Below are 20,016 nucleotides of genomic sequence, written 5' to 3'. Positions count from 1 at the left end.
CGCTGTACCAAACTAAATGCTTATATTAACCCCCGCTGTACCAAACTAAATGCTTATATTAACCCCGCTGTACCAAACTAAATGCTAGGCTTATATTAACCCCCACTGTACCAAACTAAATGATAGGCTTATATTAATCCCCGCTGTACCAAACTAAATGCTTATATTAACCCCCGCTGTACCAAACTAAATGCTTATATTAACCCCGCTGTACCAAACTAAATGCTAGGTTTATATTAACCCCCGCTGTACCAAACTAAATGCTTATATTAACCCCGCTGTACCAAACTAAATGCTTATTTTAACCCCCGCTGTACCAAACTAAATGCTTATATTAACCCCCGCTGTACCAAACTAAATGCTTATATTAACCCCCGCTGTACCAAACTAAATGCTAGGCTGATATTAACCCCCACTGTACCAAACTAAATGATAGGCTTATATTAATCCCCGCTGTACCAAACTAAATGCTTATATTAACCCCGCTATACCAAACTAAATGCTAGGCTTATATTAACCCCCGCTGTACCAAACTAAATGCTAGGCTTATATTAACCCCCGCTGTACCAAACTAAATGCTTATATTAACCCCCGCTGTACCAAACTAAATGCTAGGCTTATATTAACCCCCGCTGTACCAAACTAAATGCTTATATTAACCCCGCTGTACCAAACTAAATGCTTATATTAACCCCCGCTGTACCAAACTAAATGCTTATGTTAACCCCCGCTGTACCAAACTAAATGCTTATGTTAACCCCCGCTGTACCAAACTAAATGCTTATATTAACCCCCGCTGTACCAAACTAAATGCTTATATTAACCCCCGCTGTACCAAACTAAATGCTTATATTAACCCCCGCTGTACCAAACTAAATGCTTATATTAACCCCGCTGTACCAAACTAAATGCTAGGTTTATATTAAACCCCGCTGTACCAAACTAAATGCTTATATTAACCCCGCTGTACCAAACTAAATGCTAGGTTTATATTAACCCCTGCTGTACCAAACTAAATGCTTATATTAACCCCCGCTGTACCAAACTAAATGCTAGGCTTATATTAACCCCTGCTGTACCAAACTAAATGATAGGCTTATATTAACCCCCGCTGTACCAAACTAAATGCTTATATTAACCCCCGCTGTACCAAACTAAATGCTTATATTAACCCCCGCTGTACCAAACTAAATGCTTATATTAACCCCGCTGTACCAAACTAAATGCTAGGCTGATATTAACCCCGCTGTACCAAACTAAATGCTTATATTAACCCCCGCTGTACCAAACTAAATGCGAGGCTTATATTAACCCCCTCTGTACCAAACTAAATGATAGGCTTATATTAACCCCCGCTGTACCAAACTAAATGCTTATATTAACCCCCGCTGTACCAAACTAAATGTGAGGCTTATATTAACCCCTGCTGTACCAAACTAAATGCTTATATTAACCCCCGCTGTACCAAACTAAATGCTTATATTAACCCCCTCTGTACCAAACTAAATGCTTATATTAACCCCCGCTGTACCAAACTAAATGCTTATATTAACCCCCGCTGTACCAAACTAAATGCTAGGCTTATATTAACCCCCGCTGTACCAAACTAAATGCTTATATTAACCCCGCTGTACCAAACTAAATGCTAGGCTTATATTAACCCCTGCTGTACCAAACTAAATGCTTATATTAACCCCCGCTGTACCAAACTAAATGCGAGGCTTATATTAACCCCTGCTGTACCAAACTAAATGCTTACATTAACCCCCGCTGTACCAAACTAAATGCGAGGCTTATATTAACCCCTGCTGTACCAAACTAAATGCTTATATTAACCCCCGCTGTACCAAACTAAATGCGAGGCTTATATTAACCCCCACTGTACCAAACTAAATGCTAGGCTTATATTAACCCCCGCTGTACCAAACTAAATGCTTATATTAACCCCCACTGTACCAAACTAAATGCGAGGCTTATATTAACCCCCGCTGTACCAAACTAAATGCTTATATTAACCCCCACTGTACCAAACTAAATGCTAGGCTTATATTAACCCCCGCTGTACCAAACTAAATGCTTATATTAACCCCCACTGTACCAAACTAAATGCGAGGCTTATATTAACCCCCGCTGTACCAAACTAAATGCTTATATTAACCCCCACTGTACCAAACTAAATGCTAGGTTTATATTAACCCCCACTGTACCAAACTAAATGCTAGGCTGGAAGCCAGGGGAAATAATGTGTGAGTTGAGATAAATACAAGAGATGATTCAGACAGCAACGTGAACATGTTGTTATTGAGGCTCATCGGCCCATGACTGTGGTTGTCTTAATTTGACTGCACTTAACCGTTAGTTGCTCTGGATAAATGACTAAAATGACTTGCCTGGACTGTACCAGTGTAACTAGTGTGTTGATCCATCTCCCCCTCACAGTGCCTTCAGAGGGGAATACACTGAATACAAAGAGGATGGGATCTACACCTGTGTTGTCTGCGGCGCCCCGCTGTTCAAGTAAGTTTAGTATGTCGGTGACTTCCGATCTCCTTCTGACTGGGTCTAACCTTCCTCTCCTCAGAGCCAATGTCCCTGTTTAGTCCCTTCTGGTCTCTCTCTGATTTGGTTCAAGAGCCACTGTCCCTCCTCTTAGTCCCTAGTCTCTCTCTAATTGGTTAAAGAGCCCCTGGTTTGTACGGCAGCGGCCTGCCTGAGCCAGTGAAGGTTAACTGTAGCTGACAGGCGGCCAGAGCCATCCTCCAAGCCTCGTTACCAGGTCGCCTGTTTCCCTCCGCAACACACAGAGCTTCAACGACAACCAGACAGGATTTACAGCTATGTAGCCTTACAGAGACACACACACACACACACACACATACACACACACACACACACACAGCCTCATAGCTTAGACCCTATGTTACCATTGGAGACGGTTTGGGAAGAATATCCCATGTATGTCTTTTATTTATTTATTTTTCTCAGTTTTTTGGGGACTTTTGAAGTGCCTGCTGCTTGTTGTAAAGGTGTATTTTTTTAGGTGAGAGAAAAGAGACATTGTCTAAAACCCACTGTCTTCTCTTTGCAGGTCAGAGACAAAGTTTGACTCTGGATCAGGTAGGTTTGATACAGCGACATTAACCTCACACCTTATTCCATGACTTCATCTGGCGCCGACCAACTGCTCACAAGTCAACACCGAGGAGCTCTGAGTCACGTTGTCTTGTTTCACCCTACTTGCTTCATGTCAAAATACATGGTACAATATACCTTGTATTGAGTCCCAAATGGCACCCTATTCCCTATTTAGTGCACTACTTTAGACCAGGGGCCATAGGGGTAGTACACTACTTTAGACCAGGCCCCATAGGGGTAGTGCACTACTATAGACCAGGGCCCATAGGGGTAGTGCACTACTTTAGACCAGGGCCCTTAGGGGTAGTGCACTACTATAGACCAGGGCCTATAGGGGTAGTGCACTACTTTAGACCAGGACCCATAGGGGTAGTGCACTACTTTAGACCAGGGCCCATAGGGGTAGTGCACTACTTTAGACCAGGACCCATAGGGGTAGTGCACTACTTTAGACCAGGGCCCATAGGAGTAGTGAACTACTTTAGACCAGGGCCCCATAGGGGTAGTGAACTACTTTAGACCAGGGCCCATAGGGGTAGTGCACTACTTTAGACCAGGACCCATAGGGGTAGTGCACTACTTTAGACCAGGGCCCATAGGGGTAGTGCACTACTTTAGACCAGGGCCCATAGGGAACACACAGAGAATAGGGTGCCATTTGGGAAGTACTCCTTGTTCAACTCAACATGATGTATAGCTGCCATCCCAAGGCCTCATATCAACAGGAGTTCCAGATTAGACAAGTTGAGGTGGTCATATTTCTCTTTTTATCTGCTCTTTTTTACACCAGTGGATCCACAGCTTGACCCTGATGGCTAATTAACCTTCTTTGCAATGATGTGTGTGTGTCTGTTTTGTCACATGCTTGGTAAAGAGAAGATGTAGTCTGACAGTGTGTCTAGGTGTGTCTAGGTGTGTCTGTGTGTGTGTCTGTGTGTGTGTGTGTGTGTGTGTGTGTGTACTCCTTCGGATTTCTGATGGGTTCTTAGAACAGTAAAAAACAACACTCTTCAAGGTTATTAATGTTTTTGATTTTAAAGCATGAAACACACTGAGCATCTCACTGCTGATAGGTAGTTATCACAGTGGGAGGCTCTTCTCTAGCTAGAACACTGAGCATCTCACTGCTGATAGGTAGTTATCACAGTGGGAGGCTCTTCCTTCTTTTGCTAGAACACTGAGCATCTCACTGCTGATAGGTAGTTATCACAGTGGGAGGCCCTTCTCTAGCTAGAACACTGAGCATCTCACTGCTGATAGGTAGTTATCACAGTGGGAGGCCCTTCTCTAGCTAGAACACTGAGCATCTCACTGCTGATAGGTAGTTATCACAGTGGGAGGCTCTTCTCTAGCTAGAACACTGAGCATCTCACTGCTGATAGGTAGTTATCACAGTGGGAGGCCCTTCTCTAGCTAGAACACTGAGCATCTCACTGCTGATAGGTAGTTATCACAGTGGGAGGCCCTTCTCTTGCTAGAACAAAAGTGCTACCTGGTGCGTGTCGACCCGATAGCGACGAACCTCAATCGCAGTGCTGGTCAGTGGCCAAAAACTTCACTTTGAGCCAATCAGAGAGCATGAACCCCTACGTGGGAGCCAACAAAATCTTTTAAAAATTGTACGTACAGCCATGGATGAGCCAGTCACACTTCATATGCAATGTAGGCTAAGGGATGGTAGCTAGCTAAATGCACAGATGCAATGCACACAACACTAATTCCTCCAAGCTAGCAAGCCACTGTAGCTAGTATTGACATTTTATAATTAAATCACAATGGATTAGCTAGTTTCCATGAAACAGCGACCTGTGTTAGCTGCCAAGTTAGTGCAGTGTCCTTTACTAGCTAGCTGTATTGAGCTAGCTACTGAATATGCTAAGGTTAGCTAGCTAGCTAAACATACGGCTATGGTCTGGCACTGGCAGTATGGGATTATGGAGAGTGAATTAAATTGTCTTCGTAATCTTGCTAGGTAATTATCTAACTGTTGCTATCAACAAGGGCTTTCTACAAAATAGCAACATTAGCGCAGATAGCAGGGAATCTAGACCATAGACCACAGATTTTATTTATTGAACCTTTATTTAACTAGGCAAGTCGGTTAAGAAAAAAATCTTATTTACAATGACGGCCAACCCCCGGCCAAACCATAACCCGGATGACGCTGGGCCGATTGTGCGCCGCCCTATGGAATTCCCAATCACGGTCGGTTGTGATACAGCCTGGAATCGAACCAAGGTCTGTAGATGGTGCACTACTAGTCTAGATGGTGCACTACTTTGACCAGGGCCTGGTCCCATAGACCTCTAGCACTGAGATGCAGTGCCTTAGACCGCTGTGCCACTCAAGAGCAACTGATATCTATTGCCAAACAACACTACTGCCACCTTCTGGTTTGGGAGTATTTGAACAAAGCTGACCACTTCCAAGTTAGGTTTTTGTTTGTTGCTGTGTGGAAAAAAACAAAAAGAGTGACTGCCTACACTCTGTTCAGAGGTGCTAAGTGCTGTCGACCAGGCAAACGTTGGACAGTCCTACCTGTCTGAGTTTTTACACCTCTGACTGACCGGTGTGAAATAACTGGGTGATTTTAATAAGGTTAAGACTGCACCCCAAGTGGCACCTTATTCTCTAGTCTAGATGGTGCACTACTTTGACCAGGGCACCCTATTCTCTAGTCTAGATGGTGCACTACTTTGACCAGGGCACCCTATTCTCTAGTCTAGATGGTGCACTACTTTGACCAGGGCACCCTATTCTCTAGTCTAGATGGTGCACTACTTTGACCAGGGCACCTTATTCTCTAGTCTAGATGGTGCACTACTTTGACCAGGGCACCCTATTCTCTAGTCTAAATGGTGCACTACTTTGACCAGGGCACCCTATTCTCTAGTCTAGATGGTGCACTACTTTGACCAGGACCTGGTCCCATAGGGCTCTGGTCAAAAGTTAAATATTTTTTAATTTATTTTTGACCTTTTTTATTTAATTAGGCAAGTCAGTTAAGAACAAATTCTTATTTTGCAATGATGGCCTGCAAAAAGGCCTCCTGAGGGGACGGGGACTGGAATAACATAAAAAAATATAGGACAAAACCACGCATCAAGACGAGAGACAACACTATATAAAGAGAGAGACCGAAGACGACAACAACAGCAACACATGACAACACAGCATGGCGGCAACACAACATGGCAGAAGCACAAAACATGGTAGCAAAACATTATTGGGCACAGACAACAGCACACAGGGCAAGAAGTATGAGCAGTGCATTACATAGAGGATACAATTTAGGATATAGTCTAAGACACTTCCAGAGAGGCGTTTTTAAATGAAAGCTATCTGGGAGTCTGTCATAGCTAATCATTTTGGGTTTAATTGCAGTCTCTCTCTCTGACTAGCGATTTGTCTTAGGCTGTAATTAGGAAATACCTGAGAGGGGATATCGGCCGCTGTGTCACTGGAGACTGAGGAGGAGCTCTGATGAATGTTACCATTATTTTACTAAAGGCTTTCAGGGAAATTATTTTGAATGAGGTACATTCTCAGAAACAACTCTCCTTCTGGAAAGCTATGTGGGCAGGCTTTTTCTCCAGCCCTACTAGAAGACACCTGTTCTCAGCTAACCAAGGTCCTGAGGAGCAGTGGCCTAGTGGAGAAGTTGAGATGAACAATAGGGGGAGACAGAGAGGTGTGTGTGTGTGTGTGGGTGTGTGTGTGTGTGGGTGTGTGTGTGTGTGTGTGTGTTGGGAGATGGAGAGACATGTTGGTGTGTCCACAAGCACAACAAAATGTGCAGAATTTTCTACAAAATGTTAAAGTCCCTCAAATCAACGTTTCCTTCAACAACTGAACAGATGGTGAAATACAGAAGTGCTGCTCAGCTCGCTACCCTATTCCCTTAACAGTGGACTGTTGTTTTCCAAACCAGGGCTGTGTACTAAATGCTACCCTGTTCCCTTAACAGTGGACTACTGTTGTCCAAACCAAGGCTGTGTACTAAATGCTACCTTATTCCCTTAACAATGGACTACTGTTGTCCAAACCAGGGCTGTGTACTAAATGCTACCCTGTTCCCTTAACAGGCTACACTGCTCCATTCACTGAGGCTTTAACCAATGGTAATAAAGCCCACACACACACACACTCCAGTGTGTGGAGTTGGAGTTAGGGATTCTCCTCTTCTGACTCATAGATTTCCTCTATTCCCCAGTGTGTTTCCTGTGTTGCTGTGGAATTTCATGGCTTTGTAGTTGTGGGCCAAAGCCGTCCCTTCCCCTAACTGCTCAGGGGTAGACGGTTAACAGCTTGAGGGGGATGGGGAGTGTGGTTGTTGATGGCCTACCACAGGGAGACCATGGTATTGGAGCTGTAGCTGGTGGTCCAGGGGGATGGACAGGGGGGATGTGGTGCTTGTTCCAGGGAGCTGGTGGTCCAGGGGGATGGACAGGGGGGATGGGGTGCTTGTTCCAGGGAGCTGGTGGTCCAGGGGGATGGACAGGGGGGATGTGGTGCTTGTTCCAGGGAGCTGGAGGCTCCAGGGGGATGGACAGGGGGGATGTGGTGCTTGTTCCAGGGAGCTGGAGGCTCCAGGGGGATGGACAGGGGGGATGTGGTGCTTGTTCCAGGGAGCTGGTGGTCCAGGGGGATGGACAGGGGGGATGGGGTGCTTGTTCCAGGGAGCTGGAGGCTCCAGGGGGATGGACAGGGGGGATGGGGTGCTTGTTCCAGGGAGCTGGTGGTCCAGGGGGATGGACAGGGGGGATGTGGTGCTTGTTCCAGGGAGCTGGAGGCTCCAGGGGTAGACTGATAAGACCTGAAGAGGAGGAACATGGAGGAGAGTCTGATTGTTGATGACCTACCACAGGGAGATGGAAGGAGGGAGAGTTGTAGGAAGGAGAGAGAGGGAGGGATGGGGGAGGAGAGTCTGGTTGTTGATGACCTACCACAGGGAGATGGAAGGAGGGAGAGTTGTAGGAAGGAGAGGGAGGGAGGGATGGGGGAGGAGAGTCTGGTTGTTGATGACCTACCACAGGGAGATGGAATGAGGGAGAGTTGTAGGAAGGAGAGAGAGGGAGGGATGGGGGAGGAGAGTCTGGTTGTTGATGACCTACCACAGGGAGATGGAAGGAGGGAGAGTTGTAGGAAGGAGAGGGAGGGAGGGATGGGGGAGGAGAGTCTGATTGTTGATGACCTACCACAGGGAGATGGAAGGAGGGAGAGTTGTAGGAAGGAGAGGGAGGGAGGGATGGGGGAGGAGAGTCTGATTGTTGATGACCTACCACAGGGAGATGGAAGGAGGGAGAGTTGTAGGAAGGGAGCTGGTGGGTCCAGGAGGTAGACGGTTAGGGCTTGAGGAGCATGGTGGAGGATGGATGGGGGGGTTTAGGGTCTGGTTGTTGTACTACAGAGAGCTCTGTGGGGTCCAGGGAGGAGAGGGGTGGTGGAGGGCTGCAGGATCTGCAGGAGCTCGGGTCCAGGGATAGACGGCTATGCCTGAGGAGGAGAGAACGGTGGAGGGATGGGAGGGGTCTGCTTGTAGTATTACAGGAAGCTTGGTTGGGTCCAATGACTCTGGTCACATCCAGTGGGGACTTGTGTTTTCCACCGCAGATAGAGATATGATCTCCCCAGTGGTTTCATAACCTCACCTCTAAACCGATCAGTCTCAAGTATCTGATGCTATCTTCTGTTGGAGCACTTGTCACGCTGTATATTAATACACAGCTGCTTCTCATCCTTCCCCTTCTCCTTCCTGCCCTCCCTCCCCTTCTCCCTCCTGCCCTCCCTCCCCTTGTCCCTCCTGCCCTCCCTCCCCTTGTCCCTCCTGCCCTCCCTCCCCTTTTCCCTCCTGCCCTCCCTCCCCTTCTCCCTCCTGCCCTCCCTCCCCTTTTCCCTCCTGCCCTCCCTCCCCTTTTCCCTCCTGTCCTCCCTCCTGCCCTCCCTCCTGCCCTCCCTCCCCTTTTCCCTCCTGCCCTCCGTCCCCTTTTCCCTCCTCCCCTCCCTCCCCTTCTTCCTCCTGCCCTCCGTCCCCTTTTCCCTCCTGCCCTCCCTCCCCTTCTCCCTCCTGCCCTCCCTCCCCTTCTCCCTCCTGCCCTCCCTCCCCTTTTCCCTCCTGCCCTCCCTCCCCTTCTCCCTCCTGTCCTCCCTCCTGCCCTCCCTCCCTCCCCTTTTCCCTCCTGCCCTCCCTCCCCTTCTCCCTCCTGCCCTCCCTCCTGCCCTCCTGCCCTCCCTCCCCTTCTCCCTCCTGCCCTCCCTCCTGCCCTCCCTCCCCTTTTCCCTCCTGCCCTCCCTCCCTCCTGCCCTCCCTCCCCTTCCCCCTCCCTCTCCTTCCCCCTCCCTTTAATACTCAACCGATAACTCAATAAACTGGAGTAGTCTTGGATCTGAGAAACAGGCAGGCAGAGTGAAAGCTCCCTTCCTGTCACAGACTGAGACAGTGCCCAGGGAGCCCTCAACGGGGTGGACCACCCGTGAGGAGGCCCTGTAGCACCTCAGCGTCTCAACCCTCCAGAACAAACCAACTAGAGAGGGAGAGAGAGAGAGGGGCTTTGACACTTCCTTTAATTAGCTTGATGTTCAGAAACTGCGTCAAGCCTACTGCTCTGGTCTTAGAAAGGTTGATTCAGAATATTCCTACTTCTATATATATAAAACTACATTTTGATTTAAGAAGTTAATTCACAGCTGTTCTGTTGTGATCTAATCCCCTACATGTAAGAAGTGGATGGAAAAAGGTTCTAATTTCAGACTGATGTCATCAACACTTCCATTAGAGGACACCATCCTCTGTTCCTCATAACAACCTGAAACAAACCTATTTGGAGGGAGGGAAAGGGGGGAGGAGAGGAGGGAAAGGGGGGAGGAGAGGAGGGAAAGGAGGGGAGGAGAGGAGGGAAAGGGGGGAGGAGAGGAGGGAAAGGGGGAAGGAGAGGAGGGAAAGGGGGGGAGGAGAGGAGGGAAAGGGGGGAGGAGAGGAGGGAAAGGGGGGAGGAGAGGAGGGAAAGGGGGGGAGGAGAGGAGGGAAAGGGGGGAAGGAGAGGAGGGAGAGGAGGGAAAGGGGGGAGGAGAGGAGGGAAAGGGGGGAGGAGAGGAGGGAAAGGGGGGAGGAGAGGAGGGAGAGGAGGGGAGGAGAGGAGGGAAAGGGGGGAGGAGAGGAGGGAAAGGGGGGAGGAGAGGAGGGAAAGGGGGGGAGGAGAGGAGGGAAAGGGGGGAAGGAGAGGAGGGAAAGGGGGGAGGAGAGGAGGGAAAGGGGGGAGAGGAGAGGAGGGAAAGGGGGAAAGGAGAGGAGGGAAAGGAGAGGAGGAAAGGGGGGGAGGAGAGGAGGGAAAGGGGGGAGGAGAGGAGGGAAAGGGGGGAAGGAGGGGAGGGAAAGGGGGGAGGAGGGGAAAGGAGGGGAGGAGGGGAAAGGAGGGGACTGTACTAAGACTGTCATAGTTCAGTCTTAGTACAGTAGAGCTGTCTGGGGATTAGACTGATTGGCTAGGCTGAGCATTACGAGGTAGAGGGGCACAGGAGAGACAGACTGAACTATGACAGTCTGAACACTTTAACTAGTCCCTACTAACCTGGTTGCATCCTGCATCCTGTAGTACAAACTCAAAAAAGTTCTGGGACACTGTAAAGTCCATGGAGAATAAGAGCACCTCCTCGCAGCTGCCCACTGCACTGAGGCTAGGAAACACTGTTACCACCGATAAATCCACTATAATTGAGAATTTCATTGAGCATTTCTCTACGGCTGGCCATGCTTTCCACCTGGCTACCCCTACCCCGGTCAACTGCCCGGCACCCTCCACAGCAACCTGCCAAAGCCCCCACCATTTCTCGTTCACCCAAATCCAGATGGCTGATGTTCTGAAAGAGCTGCAAAATCTGGACCCCTACAAATCAGCCAGGCTAGACAATCTGGACCCTCTCTTTCTAAAATTATCTGCAGAAGTTGTTGCAACCCCTATTACTAGCCTGTTAAACCTCTCTTTCGTATCGTCTGAGATTCCCAAAGATTGGAAAGCTGCTGCGGTCATCCCCCTCTTCAAAGGGGGTGACACTCTAGACCCAAACTGCTACAGACCTATATCTATCCTACCCTGTCTTTCTAAGGTCTTAAGTTAACAAACAGATTACCGACCATTTCGAATCCCACCGTACCTTCTCCGCTATTCAATCTGGTTTCAGAGCTGGTCATGGGTGCACCTCAGCCACGCTCAAGGTCCTAAACGACATCGTAACCGCCATCGATAAGAGACATTACTGTGTAGCCGTATTCATTGACCTGGCCAAGGCTTTCGACTCTGTCAATCACCACATTCTTATTGGCAGACTTGACAGCCTTGGTTTCTCAAATGATTGCCTCTCCTGGTTTACCAACTACTTCTCTGATAGAGTTCAGTGTGTCAAATCGGAGGGCCTGTTGTCCGGACCTCTGGCAGTCTCTATGGGGGTACCACAGGGTTCAATTCTCGGGCCGACTCTCTTCTCTGTAAACATCAATGATGTCGCTCTTGCTGCTGGTGACTCTCTGATCCACCTCTACGCAATGACATCATTCTGTATACTTCTGGCCCCTCTTTGGACACTGTGTTAACTAACCTCCAGACGAGCTTCAATGCCATACAACTCTCCTTCTGTGGCCTCCAACTGCTATTAAATACAAGTAAAACTAAATGCATGCTTTTCAATCGATCACTACCTGCACCTGCCTGCCCGTCCAGCATCACTACTGTGGACGGCTCTGATTTAGAATACGTGGACAACTACAAATGCCTACGTGTCTGGTTAAACTGTAAACTCTCCTTCCAGACTCACATTAAGCATCTCCAATCCAAAATTAAATCTAGATTTCGGCTTCCTATATCGCAACAACGCATCCTTCACTCATGCTGCCAAACATACCCTCGTAAAACTGGCCATCCTACCGGTCCTCGACTTCGGTGATGTCATCTATAAAATAGCCTCCAACACTCTACTCAGCAAATTGGATGTAGTCTATCACAGTGCCATTCGTTTTGTCACCAAAGCCCCATACACTACCCACCACTGCGACCTGTACGCTCTCGTTGGTTGGCCCTCACTTCATACTCGTCGCCAAACCCACTGGATACACGTTATCTACGAGTCTCTGCTAGGTAAAGCCCCTCCTTATCTCAGCTCACTGGTCACCATAGCAGCACCCACTCGTAGCACGCGCTCCAGCAGGTATATCTCACTGGTCACCCCCAAAGCCAATTCCTCCTTTGGTCGCCTTTCCTTCCAGTTCTCTGCTGCCAATGACTGGAACGAACTGCAAAAATCACTGAAGCTGGAGACTCATATCTCCCTCACTAGCTTTAAGAACCAACTGTCAGAGCAGTTCACAGCTCACTGCACCTGTTCATAGCCCATCTGTAAACAGCCCATCTATCTACCTCATCCCCATACTGTATTTATTTATCTTGCTCATTTGCACTCCAGTATCTCTACTTGCACATCATCTTCTGCACATCTACCATTCCAGTGTTTAATTGCTATATTGTAATTACTTCGCCACCATGGCCTATTTATTGCCTTAACTCCCATATCTTACCTCATTTGCACTCACTGTATATAGACTTTTGGTTTTCTTTTTTTCTACTGTATTATTGACTGTATGTTTTGTTTATTCCATGTGTAACTCTGTTGTTGTATGTGTCGAATTGCTATTCTTTATCTTGGCCAGGTCGCAGTTGTAAATGAGAACTTGTTCTCAACTAGCCTACCTGGTTAAATAAAGGTGAAATAATTTTTTAAAAGTTGGACCAAAACACTCAACAAACATGTCCTGGACTAAAAAGCCGCTTTGTCAGATGAATGTAGTCCCAAACATTTATTCCAGACATCTCCAGTTACATGACACAGTGCACTCAAAGTACTCAGACCCCTTGACTTTTTCCACATTTTGTTATGTTACAGCCTTATTCTAAAATTAATTCAATCGTTTTTCCCCCCCTCATCAATCTACACACAATACCCCATAATAACAAAGCAAAAACAGGTTTTTAGAAATTTGTGCTAAGTTATTAAAAATAAATAGCTGAAATAACATTTACATAAGTATTCTGACTCTTTAATTTGTTGAAGCACCTTTGGCAGCGATTACAGGGTATGACGCTACAAGCTTGGTACACCTGTATTTGGGGAGTTTCTCCCATTCTTCTCTGCAGATCCTCCAAGAGTTCCTGAGCACTCTGGAGCAGGTTTTCATCAAGAATCTCTCTGTACTTTGCTCCATTCATCTTTCCCTCGATCCTGACTAGTCTCCCCATCCCTGCTGCTGAAAAACATCCCCACAGCATGATGCTGCCACCACCATGCTTCACCATAGGGATGATGCCAGGTTTCCATTCAGGCATTCAGGCCGAAGAGTTCAATCTTGGTTTCATCAGTCTTTAGGTGCCTTTTGCCAAACTCCAAGCGGTCTGTCATGTGCCTTTTACTGAGGAGTGGCTTACGTCTGGCCACTCTACCATAAAGACCTGATTGTTGGAGTGCTGCAGAGATGGTTGTCCTTCTGGAAGGTTCTCCCATCTCCACAGAGGAACTCTGAAGCTCTGTCAGAGTGACCATCGGGTTCTTGGTCACCTCCCTGACCAAGGCCCTTCTCCCCCGATTGCTCAGTTTGGCTGGGCAGCCAGCTCTAGGAAGAGTCTTGGTGGTCCCAAACTTCTTACATTTAAGAATGATGGAGGCCACTGTGTTCTTGGGGACCTTCAATGCTGCAGAAATGTTTTGGTACCCTTCCCCAGATCTGTACCTCAACACAATCCTGTCTCAGAGCTCTACGGACAATTCCTTTGACCTCATGGCTTGGTTTTTGCTCTGACATGCACTGTCAACTGTGGGACCTCATATAGACAGGTGTGTGCCTTTCCAAATCATGTCCAATCAATAGAATTTACCACAGGTGGTCTGCAATCAAGTTGTAGAAACATCTGAAGGATGATCAATGAAAACAGGATGCACCTGAGATACATTTTTGAGTCTCAGAGCAAAAGGTCTGAATACTTACAGTACCAGTCAAGTTTGGACACACCTACTCGTTCAAGGGTTTTAATTTTTATTTAAAAAAATACGTTTTTGCTTTGTCATTATGGGGTATTGTGATGTCATTATGGGGTATTGTGATGTCATTATGGGGTATTGTGATGTCATTATGGGGTACTGTGTGTAGATTGAGGAGGACAAATATTTATTTAATCCATTTTAGAATAAGGCTGTAATGAAAAATTGTTGAACATGTAAAAGGTCTGAATACTTTCCACATTCACTGTATTGTAAATACTATTTAGTTCTATATAACATACTATGTTATACACTGTATTGTAAATACTATTTAGTTCTATATAACATACTACTTTGTTTCTGTGTTCCAGTATTAGGGTGTGTTGTTTCTGTGTTCCAGTTCTAATATTAGGATGTGTTGTTTCTGTGTTCCAGTAATAGGATGTGTTGTTTCTGTGTTCCAGTAATAGGATGTGTTGTTTCTGGGTTCCAGTTCCAATATTAGGATGTGTTGTTTCTGTGTTCCAGTTCCAATATTAGGATGTGTTGTTTCTGTGTTCCAGTTCCAATATTAGGGTGTGTTGTTTCTGTGTTCCAGTTCCAATATTAGGGTGTGTTGTTTCTGTGTTCCAGTTCCAATATTAGGGTGTGTTGTTTCTGTGTTCCAGTTCCAATATTAGGGTGTGTTGTTTCTGTGTTCCAGTTCCAATATTAGGGTGTGTTGTTTCTGTGTTCCAGTTCCAATATTAGGGTGTGTTGTTTCTGTGTTCCAGTAATAGGATGTGTTGTTTCTGTGTTCCAGTTCCAATATTAGGATGTGTTGTTTCTGTGTTCCAGTAATAGGATGTGTTGTTTCTGTGTTCCAGTTCCAATATTAGGATGTGTTGTTTCTGTGTTCCAGTATTAGGATGTGTTGTTTCTGTGTTCCAGTTCCAATATTAGGATGTGTTGTTTCTGTGTTCCAGTAATAGGATGTGTTGTTTCTGTGTTCCAGTAATAGGATGTGTTGTTTCTGTGTTCCAGTTCCAATATTAGAATGTGTTGTTTCTGTGTTCCAGTTCCAATATTAGGATGTGTTGTTTCTGTGTTCCAGTAATAGGATGTGTTGTTTCTGTGTTCCAGTTCCAATATTAGGATGTGTTGTTTCTGTGTTCCAGTAATATGATGTGTTGTTTCAGTGTTCCAGTAATAGGATGTGTTGTTTCTGTGTTCCAGTTCCAATATTAGGATGTGTTGTTTCTGTGTTCCAGTTCCAATATTAGGATGTGCTGTTTCTGTGTTCCAGTTCCAATAATAGGATGTGCTGTTTCTGTGTTCCAGTAATAGGATGTGCTGTTTCTGTGTTCCAGTAATAGGATGTGTTGTTTCTGTGTTCCAGTAACAGGATGTGTTGTTTCTGTATTCCAGTAACAGGATGTGTTGTTTCTGTATTCCAGTAATAGGATGTGTTGTTTCTGTGTTCCAGTTCCAATATTACGATGTGTTGTTTCTGTGTTCCAGTTCCAGTAACAGGATGTGTTGTTTCTGTGTTCCAGTAATAGGATGTGTTGTTTCTGTGTTCCAGTAATAGGATGTGTTGTTTCTGTGTTCCAGTTCCAATATTAGGGTGTGTTGTTTCTGTGTTCCAGTAATAGGATGTGTTGTTTCTGTGTTCCAGTAATGGGATGTGTTGTTTCTGTGTTCCAGTAACAGGATGTGTTGTTTCTGTGTTCCAGGTTGGCCTTCCTTCTATGACCTGGTAAAGGAGGAATCAGTCACTGTAACAGATGATTTCGCCTATGGGATGCACAGAGTTGAGACCAGCTGTAGTCAGGTAAACTGGTTCACATTATTTCACCTTTATTTGAAGTCATTGATAACCAATTCTCTGTTACAATAATGACCTGGTTAGATATGAGGTCTACCTAGAGGGTAAAGAGTAGCAGAGATTGGATGCTATGTTTGGTTGAGCGGAAGTAGAGACTAGATTATTGGTTCTCCTTGGAGATGTTCCAGATTTTAGTTTTCATATTTACAATACAACAAAATGTTGCTTCGATATTGCTGAGTAATCAGTCCTTTGTGTGTGTTTCAGTGTGGTTCTCACCTCGGACACCTGTTTGATGACGGCCCCAGACCCACAGGGAAACGATACTGCATCAACTCTGCCTCTCTGGGCTTCCAGTCAGCCTCTGCCTCAGGCTCTACCCCACCCAGCACCGGAGATGGGACAGGAGCTGGAACTGGGCCAGGTGGTGCGGTCGGGGCTGGGGCTGGGCCAGGTGGTGCGGTCGGGGCTGGGGCTGGGCCAGGTGGTGCGGTCGGGGCTGGGACTGGGCCAGGTGGTGCGGTCGGGGCAGGAGCTGGGACTGGGCCAGGTGGTGCGGTCGGGGCAGGAGCTGGGGCTGGGCCAGGTGGTGCGGTCGGGGCAGGAGCTGGGCCAGGTGAAGCGGTCGGGGCAGGAGGTGGGGCTGGGCCAGGTGGTGCGGTCGGGGAAGGAGGTGGGGCTGGGCCAGGTGGTGCGGTCGGGGCAGGAGGTGGGGCTGGGCCAGGTGGTGCGGTCGGGGGCAAGACTGAGCTCTGAGTAGGGTCTCCTTGGTCTTGGACAGATTTCAGGATTACAGGAACTACAGGCATGGTCACTCACTCCTTATCCAAACTGGTAGCCTAGGTCCTGGTCGAAATGTTACAAACAGAACAGAGAACAGATGGAGAATATAGGTTACACAGATCCGAAAACAGTCAGCCAACTAGGTTACACAGATCCGAAAACAGTCAGCCAACTAGGTTACACAGATCCGAAAGCAGTCAGCCAACTAAGTTACACAGATCCGAAAACAGTCAGCCAACTAGGTTACACAGATCCGAAAACAGTCAGCCAACTAGGTTACACAGATCCGAAAGCAGTCAGCCAACTAAGTTACACAGATCCGAAAACAGTCAGCCAACTAGGTTACACAGATCCGAAAAACAGTCAGCCAACTAGGTTGCACAGATCCGAAAACAGTCAGACAACTACAGTCAGCTCAATAAGGGGCCATCAGCACCCCTTAGAAACATGTGGAACATGATGCCTCTTCTGTGGCTTTGTAGGTTATACACACACACCCAAATACAGTTGGTCAAACAGTCAGTCAAATACAGTCAGACAAATGACCACAGTGGCCATGTACCAAGCTGGCCAACCACTGGCTGCCTGCCTTTATAAAGTCCCAGGCCTCTACTGTACTATACAACTGTCTGAGGAGGTAAATATTGTCTTTATAAAGTCCCAGGCCTCTACTGTACTATACAACTGTCTGAGGAGGTAAATATTGTCTTTATAAAGTCCCAGGCCTCTACTGTACTATACAACTGTCTGAGGAGGTAAATATTGTCTTTATAAAGTCCCAGGCCTCTACTGTACTATACAACTGTCTGAGGAGGTAAATATTGGATGCAGTATCACGTTGCTCACATTGCTTTTGACCGTTACAAGTTTTGATCATATTTAAAGTATATCAACTGTTATATTTTTCTTTCTAGTATATTTAAAGCCTTTTGCTTTTGGGAAAAAAAAGTGAATGATTTATTATTATGATTGTGTGTACTTGACTTTGAAGAGCAATGTGTGTTGTTTTTAAAAAGAAAGTGATATTTGATACAGAGGGGTTGATAGTTTAAGGACAACGCTCATATGAGCTGTAGAATAAACACCAAGAGGAGAAATAAGCATTCTGTCCAATAAGAAAGGCACGCACACACACACACACACCAGATTGACTTCTGTTTAGTGTGAATACAACACTAACCTGTCTTTTTAAAAGTTTCTTCTCCTGCCCCCCTACTTCCTGCTGTTCGTCATTCAATTCTTGCCTCTAGTTGAATGTTTTTCTTGCGTTTTTGTTTCCCAGACTTGTATTGACACAAAGTTATATTAAAATAAAACTTGACACAGCAATGTTGATGTTTACTTGAGTTATTTGGATGTTTTCTGACCATGTTTAATTTTAAAATGCCATATTTGTTTGAGAGAAGAGTTGAGGACTAGTTTACATTGTAGCAAACAGACCAAAATATTTGAACCTTCAAAAAGGAGACAATGAATGAGGTGCCACACCAACAGAGGACCTCTGTACACTGTAAGGAACATTTCTCCTGTGTTAACCTGGGAGTGGACAGAACCTGCCTGCTGTAAGGAACATTTCTCCTGTGTTAACCTGGGAGTGGACAGACCCTGCCTGCTGTAAGGAACATTTCTCCCGTGTTAACCTGGGAGTGGACAGAACCTGCCTGCTGTAAGGAAAATTTCTCCCGTGTTAACCTGGGAGTGGACAGAACCTGCCTGCTGTAAGGAACATTTCTCCCGTGTTAACCTGGGACTGGACAGAACCTGCCTGCTGTAAGGAACATTTCTCCTGTGTTAACCTGGGACTGGACAGAACCTGCCTGCTGTAAGGAACATTTCTCCTGTGTTAATCTGGAAGTGGACAGAACCTGCCTGCTGTAAGGAACATTTCTCCTGTGTTAATCTGGAAGTGGACAGAACCTGCCTGCTGTAAAAGTCCGGAGACCCAGTTAAATAACAGGTCATCTTCAGGTCAGCAAATCTGTTTAGAAGAGATCCATAGACTCAGAATACAGCCATGATAAATGGAGCTTGTCCTATTCATAGACCATGTACCTGCTGCTGGTATAGGGGGTTCCTGTCTTTACATAGGAGGAAATGGCTCAGATAAGGTCATTAATAGTTACCGGCAGAGTATCAAGCACCTGGGAGGGTTGAACTGTGAACCCCTTGTCTGTCTGTTGACGACACTTTGTTGTAGCTAGATGCACCATGGCAACCTAATCATCCCCAGCTTCCAATTGGCTCATTCATCCCCCTCCCCCCTCTCCCCCTGTAACTATTTCCCAGGTCGTTGCTGTAAATGACAATGTGTTCTCAGTCAATTTACCTGGTAAAATAAGGTAACAAAACACCTGTCTGGATCTACAGTATTCTGCTGCCGTCTCTGCTGTGAAGCCAGGCGAGGTAGAGACTGGCACGTTGTGGTGTGTGTATGTGTGTGTGTGTGTTAGGGGGGGTAGTCTTGTGCAGTGTTTCCTGGGAAACAGCCTCAGAATGAAGGAGTGTTTTCTATCGAAATCTGTTAATAATATGCATATCCTAGCTTCTGAGTTGGTGTAGTAGGCAGTTAAAAATGGGCACATATTTTTTTTTAAATTCTCAATACTGCCCCCTAGCCCCAACAGGTTAACGAATCAAAATGTGAAAAAAGTCAAGGGGTCTGAATATTTTCCGAATGCACTGTAACTCTGGCAGCACAACCGATTGGCAAACATATTGCACATTGAGAAATCATGTGACTAAACTGAATAAAAAGAAGAAGAAACAACACTATGAAACAAAGATAAATGTTGTAAAGAATGATAGTAAAAAGCTTGGGAGCACCTTCAATAAAATGTGGGGAAAAAAGGAAAACTCAGCTCAGCCATTCATTGAATCAGACGGCTCATTCATTACAAAACCGACTGATATTGCCAACTAGTGACCTGTCGGGGCTAGGGGGCAGTATTTGCACGGCCGGATAAAAAAACGTACCCGATTTAAACTGGTTACTACTCTTGCCCAGAAATGACAATATGCATATAATTAGTAGATTTGGATAGAAAACACTCTAAAGTTTCTAAAACTGTTTGAATAGTGTCTGTGAGTATAACAGAACTCATATGGCAGGCCAAAACCTGAGAAGATTCCATGCAGGAAGTGCCCTGTCTGACAATTTGTTCTCCTTCTGTGGCATCTCTATCGAAAATACAGCATCTCTGCTGTAACGTGACATTTTCTAAGGCTTCCATTGGCTCTCAGAAGGCACCAGAAAGTGGAATGACGTCTCTCCT

General features: G+C 46.3%; 1 protein-coding gene across 5 annotated transcripts in view; it reads left to right on the top strand.

Annotated features, from left to right (window-relative positions):
- The window catches only part of LOC115182069 (methionine-R-sulfoxide reductase B3), a 47,344-nt gene extending 29,271 nt beyond the window's left edge, over nucleotides 1-18,073 (top strand). For 2 of the 5 annotated variants that reach the window (XM_029743717.1, XM_029743718.1), the window contains exons 4-7: nucleotides 2,440-2,517; nucleotides 3,089-3,117; nucleotides 15,870-15,967; nucleotides 16,229-18,073. In XM_029743717.1, coding sequence (XP_029599577.1) covers nucleotides 2,440-2,517; nucleotides 3,089-3,117; nucleotides 15,870-15,967; nucleotides 16,229-16,717 — 694 coding nt within the window. In that variant the 3' untranslated portion in view covers nucleotides 16,718-18,073. The remainder of the gene's footprint in view (nucleotides 1-2,439; nucleotides 2,518-3,088; nucleotides 3,118-15,869; nucleotides 15,968-16,228) is intronic. The other 3 variants (XR_003873612.1, XR_003873613.1, XR_003873611.1) reach the window with 3 other exon arrangements.
- Nucleotides 18,074-20,016: the final 1,943 nt, after the last annotated feature.

The sequence above is a fragment of the Salmo trutta genome, unplaced genomic scaffold, assembly GCF_901001165.1.
Source record: "Salmo trutta unplaced genomic scaffold, fSalTru1.1, whole genome shotgun sequence".
Classification (NCBI taxonomy): Eukaryota; Metazoa; Chordata; class Actinopteri; order Salmoniformes; family Salmonidae; genus Salmo; species Salmo trutta.
This window is presented reverse-complemented; position numbering and strand designations above follow the sequence as displayed.